The following is a 15,013-nucleotide window of genomic DNA, read 5'->3' on the forward strand; positions in this document are numbered from 1 at the left end:
AAAGTCTGCATATATATAAAGGGTTTCAGAGAACAGGCGATCTTCTGTGACCTGCCAGAAGAATTACCCAGATAGAACATCGATTACTTTTTATGAAAAAAACGTTGCGCTTTCAGACACGAAATTCCTTTTTACTGTCACGACGGAGAATCAAGATCTAGGGGGACATACAGTAGGTTTAAGGTGAGAGTGGAGAGATGTAATAGAACCCAGAGGGTGGTCAGCATATGGAATGAGCTGCCAGAGGAAACAGTTGAGGCAGGTACATTGACAATATTTAAAAGGAACTTGGATAGGTACTGTACATGGATTGGAAAGTTTAGACTGGGATATGGACCAAAATGGGCAAATGGCTTTATGTGAATCTTGGTCAGCATAGACCAATTGGGCTGAAGGTCTGTTTCTCAACTGTGTAACTCTAATTCACCATTCCCCAGTTATTAACTCCTCCACTGAGGGAATTTTTGTCTCCTGCTCTACCCATACCTCAATTTATGCAAGCCAACTAAATCATCCAACTACCTCGTACCTCTTCTGTGGTAAGGTAAACAACTACCTTATCTAGTAAATATAATCAGGCCTGTCTGATCTATTCTTATAACTAAACTTCCCCAACCCTAGCAATATCCTTGTAAATTGTCTCTTTACCACCCTTAGTACTCAAAGTTCAAACTAAACTTATTATCAAAGTGGATATATGTTACCATGTACAACCCTGGGATGAATTTTCGTGTGGGCATACTCAATACATTCATAATAGAATCAATGAAAACCACATCAACTTGGGCATTCAATCAGTGTACAAAAGACAATAAACTGTGCAAATACAAAAAGAAATAAATAATAATAATAATAATAATAAATATTGAGAAAATGAAATAAAGAGTCCTTGAAAGCGAGTCCATAGGTTGTGGGAACATTTCATTGATAGGGCAAGTGAAGTTTGTTTCAAGAGCCTGATGGTTGAGGGGTAATAACTGTTCCTGAACTTGTTGGTGTGAGCCCGGAGGCTCCTGTGCCTTCTTTCTGATGGCAGCAGTGAAAAGAGAACATGTTCTGGGTGGTGGAAATCCCTGTTGATGGGTATTGCTTTCTTGTGACAATGCTTCATGTAAGTGTGCTCAATGGTGGGGAAGGTTTTACCGGTGATGGTCTGGGCTATATTCACCACCTTTTGTAGGATTTTGCATTCAAGAACATTGGTATTTCCATACTAGGCTGTGATGCAGCCAGTCAATATACTCTCCAATACACATCTATAGAAATTTGTCAAAAGTTTAGATGATGTGCCAAATCTTTGCAAACTCCTAAGGAAGTAGAGGTGCTGCTGTGCTTTCTTTGGAATGGTGCTTTTGTGCTGGTACCAGGACAGGTCCTGTGAAATGATAGCACTGAGGAATTTAAAGTTGCTGACCCTCTCCAATGAGGACTGGTTCATGGACCTCTGGTTTCCTCCCCCTGAAGATAATAATCAGTTCCTTGATCCAGCTGACATTGAGTACCAGGTTGTTGTTTATGGGACAATTCAGCTAGATTTTCAATCTGCCCCCCCCCCATATACTGATTCAAAACCACCTTTGATTCAGCCTATGTTAGTGGTGTTGTCAGCAAACTTAAATATGACATTCAAGCTGTGTTTAACCACACCTCACGTTACATGTTACTGGAAGGATGTGTTGCTCTGCAATGAATATGATCTCTGTGCTCTGTACCTTAGTAAATCAAATGAAGTACTTACTCTGTGTTGTGTATTTAATATTTCAGTAATATTTGAATAATATTGTAAATATATTGTTTGATTAAGCATTCTTTGTTTAAGTGATTAATTATGAGTTATATGTAGTAAAATGTGGATGGCATCTGTCATCACATTGCCATATCCTGTATATGTACCGTGCACAATGTAAAAAATGAATTAGGTTAGATTACCGGACTCCCTTGCTTTCCTTGCAATTAGTTTAATGATTTAAAGTCACAAAAACATAATAGTGGTGATAAGGAAGTTTTAAATGAACCCAAGATGATTACCTACCTGCTGAAGCACAGTGAGATGTTCAAGTTTTTAAAAAGCATGGCGAGAAACAGTCAAGTTTAAATAAAGCACTGCGTGCTTTCTTTGCAAAAGGCAGAAAACAGAGAAATTCATGAGTTCATAAACAATGCCGGGAGATAATAATGATAACTAAAAAAGAGTAGAAATGGCTGGCTACATTGGAAGAATAGACGCATTCAATTGTACAAGGGATAACTGGATGTTGTACACGGAGTGAATTGAGCAGTATTTTGAAGCAAATGTAATAGCTATGAGAAATGAGTACCAGTTTTGCTGAGTGTTGTAGGTGGAAAAGTATACAATTTGCTTAGAAGTTTGACTGTTCCAACCAAACCAGCTGAAATAAGTTCTGCTAATACGGTAAAAATAATGCAGGAATATTTAGAACCAAAACCATTGTTGATCGGAGAATGCATTAGGTTTCATAAGTGGAATCAAAACAGAAGGGGAGTCCATTTCGGCGTCCATGGCTGAATTGAAGAGATTGGCTGAGCATTGTCAGTTCAGTGATGGGCTCAATGATGCACTGAGATATTGTAGAATCTTAAAATAAAGCATTCAAAAATGGCTCTTAACTGAAGCACAACTTGCATTGAAAAGAGCAGTTTAAACTACTGTATCAACTGAAACTGCAGACAGAGACACAATTCAGTTGCAGTCAGGAATGAAAGTGAGCATAAACAAAATTGCAGTGTTTGAACAGAAACTGGCCTGGCTGAACAAATTGTGTTACCATTGTGGTAGAAGCTCAAATGCACCAGATCAATGCAGGTTTAAAGGCAAAACTTGCAGAAATTACCACAAAGTAGGACATTTACAAACAGCATGTTGAGCAGTCAAAAATAAATGGACTGCACGGAGTAGAGAGAAAAGAAAGTCAAGTTACAGTTTCAGTAAGAACAATAATCTGCATGCTGTTGATGAAAAAACTACAGCGTGCAGATTTAAATTGTATAGCCTTGAGATTTACCATGTGAAAACTAAAAAGGCATAAGGAATATGGCTTACACCAGAAGTGAATGGTAAGTAAATTAAAATGAATTTGGACACTGGCTCGGCTTTTTCAAATCATTCCGCAGAATGAATTTGAATGGAATTCAAAGATACTAAACAGAAGGCTACATATATCCAACTAAGAACTTATACTGGAGCAAAGATAACTCCAGTGGGAAGGACATTCATAACAGTGAAATACAACAACCAACAAACCACATTGGACTTGTATGTGGTAAAAACAGATGGACCAGCATTGTGGGGCAACTACAACTTGAATGGAGATCCTTCCACCATTTACATGCCACATCCCCTGCAAATGTGCCAACTGAAAGTGAAATAAGGAAGGTACTGGCTGATGCTTCAGCAGTGTTCAAGGCTGGCATTGGAAAACTCAAGCATATCAAGGGTAAAATAGTGTTAAATGAAAATGCCACATCAAAATTTGTCCAGTTCCTTATACCATCCACGATTACATAGCTAATGAACTAGTTTGAATAGAGACTGATGGAATTCCTTCCAAGGTTGTGTGGAGTTCATGGGCGATGCCAGTGGTCCCAGTAGACAAGAAGAATGGGTCTGTCAGGATCTGTAGTGATCTTAGGGTCACCATCAACCCAGAATGAAAGTAGATGAATACCCTCTGCCCAGGATAGAGGATATTTTTGCAAACCTTTCTGGAGGGAAACTGTTCAGCAAAGTGGTCTTAGCTGAAGCCTACCTACAGATGGAGATGGAAGAAGAGTCCAAGGTATTTCTCAGCATAAACACTGAGAAAATGCTTTATTGCTATAATAGGCTTATTTGTGGAGTAGCCCCTGCACTCTGGCAGAAAACTATGAAATAGTTGCTGCAAAGCTGCCCGGGCACTCAATGTTACCTGGATAACATCATTTTTACTGGTATAGATGACAAGGAATATCTCCAAAATCTCAAGACATTATTAAAAAGATTTGAAGATAATGGGCTCAGAGCACGATGCAACAAGTGTGAATTTTTAATCCAAGCATCACTTATTTTGGTCTTACCATTGACACAGAAGAATTACAGAAGTGTGCTGAGGTGGATGTCCCAAGGCCAAAGGACATGTCACAGTAGTGGTCTTCTTCAGAATTTGTCAATTACTATAACAGCTTACTGCCAAACCTGGCTTTTGTGCTCCACCCCTTGAACTCATTACACAGATGAGGAAGAAATGGCAATAGACAAAGCAGTATGAGGTAGCTTTCAAGAGGGTTAAGGAAATGAAGATGTCAGAATCTGTACTGACATATTATGAGCCACATTGTCCAGTGAAGCATGCCTGTGACACCTCGCCTTATGGTATAAGTCCATCACGTGATATGAGTAATGGAAGTGAACGCCCCGTAGCCCTTGCATTAAATTCCCATACCACTGCAGAGAAAAAATATACACAGATTGACAGGATGGCTTTGAGTCTGGTTTGGGGCGTAAAATGTTTCAACCAGTACTTGTATGGGAGAGAGTTAACCCTTGTTACTGATCAACAACCACTGGTGTCCATTTTCTATCTACAGAGGGTGCTCCACTAACAGCAGCAGCATGAATGCAGAGGTGGGCGCTGTTTCTTGGAGGACACAATTACAAGATTGAATTCAAGAGGATGACTAATCAGGGAAATGCTGATGGATTGTCCTGTTTACCCTTGGAAAAGGAAATACTGGACAAATTTACAAAAGAGGTCACTACTCATGACATATTCTTCCTAATGCAAATTGAAAGTCTCCTTATTACGGCAGAGATGATCAAAAGTGAAAACAGAAAAGACCCCAAACTGTCTCAGATCTACATGGAAGGCCAAAATATCTCGAATGTGCAGCAGAGTATCCGCCTCTCCCATTTTTGCCAGTGCTGGAATGAACTTGCTGTTCACAGGTGATGCCTTATGTGGGGATTGAGAGTTGTTGTATCATCCAAGCTGAGTGCTAATGTGTTGGAAGAGCTACATGCTGGTCATCTAAGCATGGTCAAAATGGAAGCATTGGCTTGAAGCTTTGTCTGCTGGCCTGGGATAGATCAGCAGATTGAGCTGCTTGTCATGCATAGTTCAGACTGTCAACGTGACCAGAAGATGTCAAGAGTGTCACCTCTCCATCCCTGAGAGTGGCCTTCATTGCCCTGGCAGAGGATTCATGTGGATTTTGCCAGACACAAATTTCTTGGTAGTAGTGGATGCAACTACAAAGTGGCCAGAAGTGTTCCCAATAGCCTCCGCTACAGCCTGAAACACTGTCGATATATTGAGAAGCCTCTTCTCAAGGACTGGTGTTCCAGAATACTTAGCCAGTGACAATGGACCACTGTTTGTTGTGAAACAGTTTCTGTCATTCCTGAAAATGAATGGAAAAAGACATAGTACATCTGTACCATACCACCCACCAACAAATAGCTTGGTGGAAGGGTTTGTCCAGAGTCAATGGCAGCAGAACACACTACTCTGACTCTGAATCAGAAGCTCGCCAGTTGCCTCCTTGCATATCACAATGCAGCACACTCCACAACTGACAACTCACCAGCTATGCTGTTCCTGAGCTGTTCTTTGCATTCATGCTTGGATCTACTCAAACCCAATCTCAGAAGGAGTATGCAGGACAAACAGATGAGCAAACTGAAAGCTCCTCAAACAAGAAGATTAATGTTTCACACCTGGACAAGCAGTTCTGACGAGGAACTACAGAGGTGATCAAGTATGAGTACTCAGAAAGTTTAAGGACAGAACTGAACCACTCAGACACAGTGGAGATTGCTTTTGGTATTGCTGTGGATGTCCACATAGAAATTGTATAATATGGAATATTTTTATATATAATGTATACACAGTAAGTTAAGATTATATATAGTTGGAGTTTATAGCCATTTAATACTTACTTGTGTATTTTGTGTCTTTAATATTTAAGTAATTTTGTAAATATATTGTTTGATTAAGCATTCTTTCTTTACATAATTCATTACAAGTTTTATGTAAAAGTACATGAATGGTATAAGTCAGCATGCATACGGAATGTGCCTCACTTAAAGTACAACTGAAGTTGCATTCCCAGCTCTCCTTGTTTTCCTTGCAATTGCTTTAATGATTTGGAGTTACAAAACATAATCCTCTGCTTACCTTCATAGTCAATATCTATTTGGCCTGATGCCTTCAGTGTTATTTACCTACACTGCTTATACTGTACTTAGAATGATGGCCTGGTTTGAAAGAGGAGGCATCATAATTGACCACTTTGTCTTAACTTCACTCCACATTTTTCGGGGTATATGGCTCACTTTTTAAAACTGAAAGGAAGACAGATTTGATGCACAGCCAGAATTAAAAGATGTGGAAACGGCTAAAAGAAAATGATGCACTGGATCAGCCACAATCACATCGAAAGCTCTAAGCATTCCTAATGGTGTGGTTATGTTGATGATGTTGAAGTGCTATTGTTGTCGATGGAGTATAAGTGGTGTCTGTTTTTTAGGAGCCTACTGGATGAAAATATTAAAATTCCCACAAATTTTAGGTAGCTGAGAATTGTAGATGCTATTTTCTGGAAATATTTTGAAAGAAATTATTGATACATGTGCATGAAAGTTTTACAAAAAATGTTTTATAATTATAGAAGCATAGAAACATAGAAAACCTACAGCACAATACAGGCCCTTCAGCCCACAAAGTTGTGCTGAACATGTCCCTACCTTAGAAATTACTAGGGTTACCCATAGCCCTCTATTTTTCTAAGCTCCATGTACCTATCCAAAAGTCTCTTAAAAGACCTTATCGTATCAGGCTCCACCACCATTGCCGGCAGCCTATTCCACATACTCACTACCTACTCCCAAGCACCTTAAACCTGTGCCCTCTTGTGGAAGCCATTTCAGCCCTGGGAAGAAGCTTCTGACAGTCCACATGATCAATGCCTCTCATCGTCTTATACACCTCTATCAGGTCACCTCTCATCCTCTGTTGCTCCAAGGAGAAAAGACCAAGTTCACTCAACCTGTTTTCATAAAGCGTGTTCCCCAATCCTGGCAACATCCTTGTAAATCTCCTCTGCACTTTTTCTATGATTTCCACATCCTTCCAGTAGTGAGGTGACCAGAACTGAGCACAGTACTCCAAGTGGGGTCTGACCAGGGTCCTATATAGCCGCAACATTACCTCTTGGCTCCTAAATTCAATTCCACGATTGATGAAGGCCAATACACCATACGCCTTCTTACCCACAGAGCCAACCTTAATACTCTATTAATACCATTAATACTGTATTCTCCCATCATATTTGATCTACCAAAATGAACCACTTCACACTTACCTGGGTTGAACTCCATCTGCCACTTCTTAGCCCAGTTTTGCATCCTATCAATGTCCCACTGTAACCTCTGACAGACCTCCACACTATCCACAATTATCTTATAAATTGTATAAAAACACTGTTACATTGCTTTTTTCAGGGGTTACCCCAACAAGATATTTAAAAATTGCATTTTAGGAAGCCAAATGGGGTAGGATGTGTAAATAAATGGTAGGATGCGTAGGAATGCTGATGACTAGAAGGTTTAGACGATAATTTCTTGAAAGTGGCAACACAGGCAGATAGGGTCATGAGGAAGACATATATCATGTTTATTTTAATGGGTTAGCAAGAGAATATAAAAGTTGCGATGTTTCAACATTACAAAGCATTGGTTAGACTGCACTTGGAGTATGGTCTGCAGTTTTGGTCTCCGCATTGATGGAAGGATATGGTTGAGCTGCAAGAATGCAGAGAAGATTAAACAGGATGTTGCCTAGTTTGGAGATCAAATAGGTTTGGGCTTGTTTTCCCTCAAGCGAAGGTGCCTAAGGGGTGACATGACAGAAGGATATGGAACTATAAGAAGCATAGAGAGGATAAACAGTCAACATTTTGCCTTCCATGTTATGGATATTAAAAACAAGAGACTATAAGGTAAGTGGTCGGGGTTTTAAAGAGGAATTGAAGCAAAAGTAAGTTGATATCTGGAACTCACTGCCAGAGGAGGTAGTGAAATCAATTATGATTACTATGTTTAAGACACATTTAGACAGGCACTTCAATAGGCAAAGGATACAGACAAATAATACTAATGCAGGCAATTAAGATGACAATAAATTAGCAAAATGTTGGCAGGATCATTATCTGTCCTATACAACTCTGAAAAGACCAAAGAAGATTCTTATATTCAAAATAAAATTAAATCACATTTGTGGACAGGAAACAGGCACAGTGGCAATGGCATAAATGGCCTCTTGTGTCATAAATTTTCTGTGGTCTGTGGGGTAGAGTAGCATAGCAGTTAGTGTAATGTTTTACAGCACTAGCAACCCGGGTTCAATTCTCATCACTGCCTGTAAGGAGTTTGCACATACTCCCCATAACCATGTGGGTTTCCTTCAGGTGCTCTGGTTTCCTCCCACATTCCAAGGATGTATGGGTTTGTAGGTTAATTGATCGCATGGGTGTAATTGGGCTGTGGGGACTCGTTAGGCCTGAAGGACCTGTTACCGTGCTGTTTCTCAAAATAAATAAAGAAATCATTGACTAAGTTTTTATTTAATGCACCTGCTGAGACCTTAGTACTGTGCACAAAAAACTAACTTATTTGCTCTAATGTGTTTTTATATTATATGGCTAACCTGTTTCTCTTTCTCTTGTTCCATACAGGGGTCTGTTTCAGAATGGTAAGATGTCCACTTCAATCAATTTTTATATTTTTATGCATTGGAAGAGCAAAGGCTTCCATTCAGAGGCCAGCAAAATGAAATTTGATCATTGTCCTAATTCAGTAAATTCTAGGCTTGTTCATGTTTTTCTAGAGAAACTCAGATAATATCTGATGATAAATGTTAAAAGCCATGAAGATTTAATGCAGTCAATAAAAAGGATGCTGTGCAGAACAGCCGGGAACTAGAGGATACTCATATAAGGCAATTGGCAAAAAAAAAAATCAAATGGAACATGAGAGAAGAAAAATGCAGTCAATGATTATGATTTAGGTTACAATGCAAGGGAGAATGGAAGTAGTGGTGCATTCACCAGAAGCCTTTAAAAGGGAATTGGGTAAGTAGTTTTATGGTGAAATATTGTACTGTAGATCTATAGTGAGAGATCCTTACAAGGACTTGTACATGACCTTTTTTATTCTTTATCATTCTTTGGTTGCAATCAGCTTCATTAATGTTCATACTGAATCATGATACCACAACAGACTTACCATGGTAGCTTAGAATAAAACAGGCAGCTGTGAATAATTGGGGGCTATGGATGTTTTGAGTTATTTGCTTGAATATCTACAATTAACTGAGAGCAAAAACTAAATCATATCAGGTAAAAAAAAAACTCTATTAAAGCCATTACTTTATGAGGTTACTTAGAGTTTAATCTTTAACATTGTTAAAATAAAAAAATTTAGACCCTAAGACATCGGAGCAGAATTAGGTCTTTTGGCCCACTGAGTCTGCTGCACCATTCTAACATGGCTGATTTACTATCCCTCTCAACCCCATTCTTTTGCCTTCTCCCTGTAATCTTTGTCATCTTTACTAATTAAGAACCTCCGCCTTAAATATACCCAATGATTTGGCCTCTACAGCCATCAGTTGCCATGAATTTTTCAGGTTCACCCCACTTTGGCTAAAGAAATGCCTCCTCATCTCTGTTCTAAAGAGACATCCTTGTATTCTTTGGCTATGCCCTCTAGTCCTAGATTCCCCCACTATAGGAAACAACCTCTCCACATCCAATTTATAGAGGCCTTTCAATATTCAGTAGGTTTCAATGAGATTCTCAGGAGGGTCAGGACACTCCTCATATGTTAGTTAACCTTTTCATTCCCAGGATCATTCTCTGCTCGGGAGTCTCTTCTATCTTAGGGCCTAAAACTGCAAGTGTTCCAACCAATGCCTTATAAAGCCCCAGCATTACGTCCTTACTTTGATGTTCTAGTCCTTTTGAAATCAATGCTATTCTGAGGCAGAAGGTAAAAGGATTATTGAGAGATAGATTCCTGAAATGTAAAGCTAAAATGCTGAAGTACTCAGCTACTTTGTTCCAGCTCCCACAATTCAGCTAGGAAGCAAGTAATTCACTTTCAGTAAGATCAGCTTAATGTCTACCCTTCGACTTACTGCTAACATCTTTTTTTTATTACACAACAAAATGTAGATCCAAACTATGCTTTTTAAAAGTCCATATAATCTGACAATTAGAAATAAAACTAAATCAAATTAATACTATATAATTTTTTGTTTCAGTACACTGAGGATCAAGCAAGAAAACTTGGTGTTGTGGGATGGGTTCGAAACACCAGAAGAGGAACTGTAGATGGACAAGTGCAGGGCAAGGAAGAACTGGTGGACTCAATGTGAGTGATACATTCACTTCTCTTTCTTGCAGATTAATATAGTGAAAAATATTATCTCTGTTGGTTCTTCTGCATTTAGAATGTATTTGCAACTTTTGAATGAAATTTTAATTTCAAGTGGTCTTATTTTTGTTACTGAAATAAATGTCAATGCCCTTATATATTTTTAATTGGACTTTGTGAAAATTATGGTAGCTAAGTATCTGCTCTGCTTAATTGTAAAGGGATTGGATTCCTTGCTGGACATAAGAATCTGAATCAGATTGTTTGAAATGAATTTTAATATGCACCTAGCTGGCAACTATACACATTTCTGAAATACACAGGAGAGAGGTTTGGCTGCTCATTATTAAAGAGCGACAGAGGCGTGCAGAGCAACGGAAGTGTGACATGAATCATTGTGCAGCATGTAATTTAAAGCTGCCACTGCAATTTTAGACATAACTCTCTAGGTATTGGCCTGCCTTAACCTCATACAACTCAGGTGTAAAAGGTGAAAAAACCCAAACCAGAGAGAACATGGCTTTGTTTCATTGATGGCTTGCAACTGGTTCAATCATATTCATTCCTCATTCCCAGAGGTATACTCTTATAAAGTTTCAATAGTCTTCAGGGAGGAATATGATTAATTATGTGCCTCTTCTTTTGTATAATTTGAGTTATTGTGATGAAAGAAATTGTTTTCTGATATGGGTGGGTCTAGGATTTGAGCAAAATGATGATAAGCCATAAGAAGCAGGAGAGGGCAAAATGGCAACAGGAAATTTGTCACTGGGCCTCATCTACTGATAGTCTCCAGAGAAAAATTCTAATAACCATCAAAATGGCCATGACCAAAAATCAGGCAAAAAAACCCCAGGACCGAAATGGTATTATGTATGGTGGCTAAATTAGCTATGAGCTTTGTTGTTATGCCGATGGCTTCTTTAGTCTGTTGCTGGAAATCTAAGCAGTTTGCATTTAGCAATTCACTGCCATGAATGGCATTTCTCCAAGTCTCATTCTGCAATAAGCAAAGCATCTATTACGTTACCTCTTTCAACATGACCAACATCGAGAAATGGAGGCAGCAGTTAATTATGATCCAGATTCCCAGCAGTGATATTGGGGAGGTGGGGTGGTATCCAGTTTAATCATTTAATTTGTTTCATAATCATGTAAGAATATTGAATTGATTTCCTTTTCTTTCAGCTTATAGGCAAACTGTGGTAATACACTTTAAAACAATCTTTCATTCTGTCCACTAGAGGTCATTGAAATTCTGTGACTTTCCAACAATGATGATGCAGATTTGTTTCAGCTCCTGACATTCCCTTCCTTCTAAAGCCAGCAACACACAGCAAAACCCAGCCAAAATTATTTATATTTGAAAACCATATAATGCATAAAGATAAACCGTTTAATTTGGTGAACTGCTGGATCAGAGCCTGACCCCTTTGCTAGTTTTGCTTGCAAGTGTCTTGGGCTGCCTTGTGAGATAAGTCAGTGCACCGCAAACCCAAGATGAAATCCATAACCTTATTTGTGTGCATGATTCAATGATCGGTGGCAAACTTACTGAGCTTTCAGATTAAATATTCAGCTTATTATCGAAATTCAGAGGCTTTTTGAAGTGCATGAATTTAATCTAAGCATCAAGTCTGAAGATCTTTTTGGAAATTCAGTTTCTGACTGTTTGTAGATAATGAACTTAGTTGTGAATAAACACTAAATGTAAGCATAGAAGGCTTTGTCATCATTTGTGATTTATGCCAGAGTGCAGGATGAAGATAAACTAAAATTTTCTTTGATTATACATTAGTATGCTCCATTTATATGTAAGGGTTTGTTCTGAATATTAAGGCAAGGATTATTTTACTCATTCTGTTTTATTTTTCTGGAAATGGCTGTTCTGAACCATTCACCATATTAAAGAACTAGAAAGTACGCTGTATTCTTTAGAAAAAGGAACTCCGAGTAGCAAGGTTGTGATTTTATTTTCTTCTTGTCCTTGGTGGGTATCTGAAGTCATCATTCAGATTCTGGTGTAACTGAGTTCCCAACCACCCCATGTTACTGGAAAGTATGCTTTTATTTCAGTATGATAAATAATATTCTTAAAGGATTTTTTTCTTATAAATTAACACAAATGATTGTCATATATCAGTAATACTGTACTTTAGATCATCTTTGTATATTATTGTATTTGCATTTATTCACTGAGTATAACAAATCATCTTACATCTATCAATAATAAATGTGGATATAAAATATTAATTGCATTTTGGAATCACTGATCTTTAGGCAGAATTTGTTTCTTAGCTCTGTTAGAATATCTATTTCATTCCAGATGATGGTGCTAGTGTTCCATGGACAACAAGCTCAAAGCAGCAAGGTGCCATGTTCTATGTGATTTAAGTAAAAAAAACATTTGACCTTTTGCTCTAAGTAATCCCTTTGCATCTATTTGGAATTACACTATAACCAGCTGGGAAATGCTGTAATAATCCCATTAAAATTAAATAGCAAATTTTCATCTGGACTATGGAGATATGAGAATTTTGAGAAATGGTTGGGCTCCATTTTTTGTAGACCTACAAAAAGACGCTTTGCTTCTCTTTTTGAACTCTGGGAATTTGACTCTGCTAATACTTCCTTTCGTTGGTCTTCTGATTCAGAATTGGAGATACATTGAGCATTAGGGTTGTGAATCGTGAGTTCATAACTTAGTAACACATCTGCCTAATTGCCACCAATTTAATTATTCTCAATAACCTCTCAATCACAATACCCACCACAATTATATTATAAATGCCTCAGCATAAAATATTCATTTAAAAATTAAAAGGTGCCTATCTTAGCCAAAAAAAATTACCATTAAATCATAGTGCAATCTACTTTGATGTTAATTTCAAATTTGTTGAGTGTAATATCGCGTGCTTTACTTCAGCTGAATTAGATATGCTTACTTATCAAGGTATGTTGGTTGTAAAAGCTGTTATAATCAGGTAACATTTTGTTAAGAAACAAGAGAAAATCTGCAGATGCTAGAAATCCAAGCACACACACAAAATGCTGGAGGAACTCAGCAGGCCAGGCAGCATCTATGGGAAAAAGTACAGTGGACATTTCGGGCTAAGATGTCGACTGTACTTTTTTCCATAGATGTTGCCTGGCCTGCTGAGTTCCTCCAGCATTTTGTATGTGTTGCTAACATTTTATTAAGGCCTACAAACTAAAATAAGAAAACTTTGCTTGGGTATATTTCAACTTATATTTTGCTTGTTGATTTCCCAATTTAAGAATTTTTTAAAAACTTACTGTTTTAAAACTTACAGAGAAACATTTGGTATGACTTGATTTTTTGCTACATTGTTCTCTTGTATTTAATTGCAATTTCTTTATCCATGCAGCAGCATGCATTTTCACTAAATAATCCTTGTTTTCAAATAAAAAATAGATTATAACACATTTACAAGTTCGCAACATCCTCAGTAAGAATTACTTTTATTTGTATTGTCATATTAGATTGGCCAAACTTCCATCTGCAAAAATCCATTATGTACAATGTACCCTTAGGAAATTGATATGTTGTGCAATATTGATGGGAAATTATTGATTTTTTGAATAAATATAGAAACTAGACTAACAGTTTTTATTACCAGTAGACATCAAGAGTTAACAACTGTATACATTTGAGAGGGACTGTTGTACAAATTATTACAGAGTATTCCTTATCATGGGTTTTATTTCAAACAGATTCATAAGTAAGGCTTTGCTGAATTTTGAAGCAACTTTTTTAAAAAATCTTTTCATTAATTCCAATTTAGAGACAGACAATCTACATGCCTCAAAGTATTATTTCAGATTCCAAGGAGAATTTAAAATTTATTAAGAATTATTTCATGATTTTCACTGAAGTAGAAGAGGTGGTAACAAGGAGCCAAGATTCTCACAAATGAGTTATTGCTTAGGCAGGTATGCCCTTGGACATTAATCGTCAAGAGGACAGCTACTCGGGCAAAGAATGCTTGGAGCTGACTGCTTAAGTCATTTCCTAAGTGCTGTCCTTGCCTACACTTCCAGTAAAACAAAACTGACATTTCCCAACAGAAACTAACTAAGTAGCAAAAACGATCACAAGTCAAACAATCATTCTATATGTTTAAAAAATTATTTAAAGTTATGTTTAAATATATAAATCAAAGAAATACTTGTACAGTATTTGTCAGGATTTCTTATTTACTTATCATCATTCACAGGGCTTCCAAGTGCATTTCAGAATCAGGTCCAGGTTTATTATCACTGGCATATGACACGCAATTTGTTGTTTTGTGGCAGCAGTACAGTGCAAGCCATAAAAAAAGTTCCATAAATAAATAAATAGCGCGAAAGAATGGTTCATAGACCATTCAGAAATCTGATGGCAGAGGGGAAGAAGCAACACACACAAAATGCTGGTGGAATGCAGCAGGCCAGGCAGCATCTATAAGGAGAAGCACTGTCGACGTTTTGGGCCGAGACCCTTCGTCAGGACTAACTAAAAGGAAAGATAGTAAGAGATTTGAAAGTAGGAGAGGGAGGGGAAATGTGAAATGATAGGAG

The 15,013-nt window shown here is 37.7% G+C and overlaps 1 protein-coding gene across 5 annotated transcripts in view; it reads left to right on the forward strand.

Annotated features, from left to right (window-relative positions):
- LOC140730484 (acylphosphatase-2-like) overlaps window positions 1-15,013 on the forward strand; it is a 124,236-nt gene that overhangs the window by 10,094 nt on the left and 99,129 nt on the right. For all 5 annotated transcript variants that reach the window (XM_073050967.1, XM_073050968.1, XM_073050969.1 and 2 more), the window contains exons 2-3: window positions 8,731-8,747; window positions 10,320-10,429. In XM_073050967.1, the coding sequence (XP_072907068.1) occupies window positions 8,731-8,747; window positions 10,320-10,429 (127 nt within the window). The remainder of the gene's footprint in view (window positions 1-8,730; window positions 8,748-10,319; window positions 10,430-15,013) is intronic.

Source organism: Hemitrygon akajei, chromosome 7 (assembly GCF_048418815.1).
Source record: "Hemitrygon akajei chromosome 7, sHemAka1.3, whole genome shotgun sequence".
Classification (NCBI taxonomy): Eukaryota; Metazoa; Chordata; class Chondrichthyes; order Myliobatiformes; family Dasyatidae; genus Hemitrygon; species Hemitrygon akajei.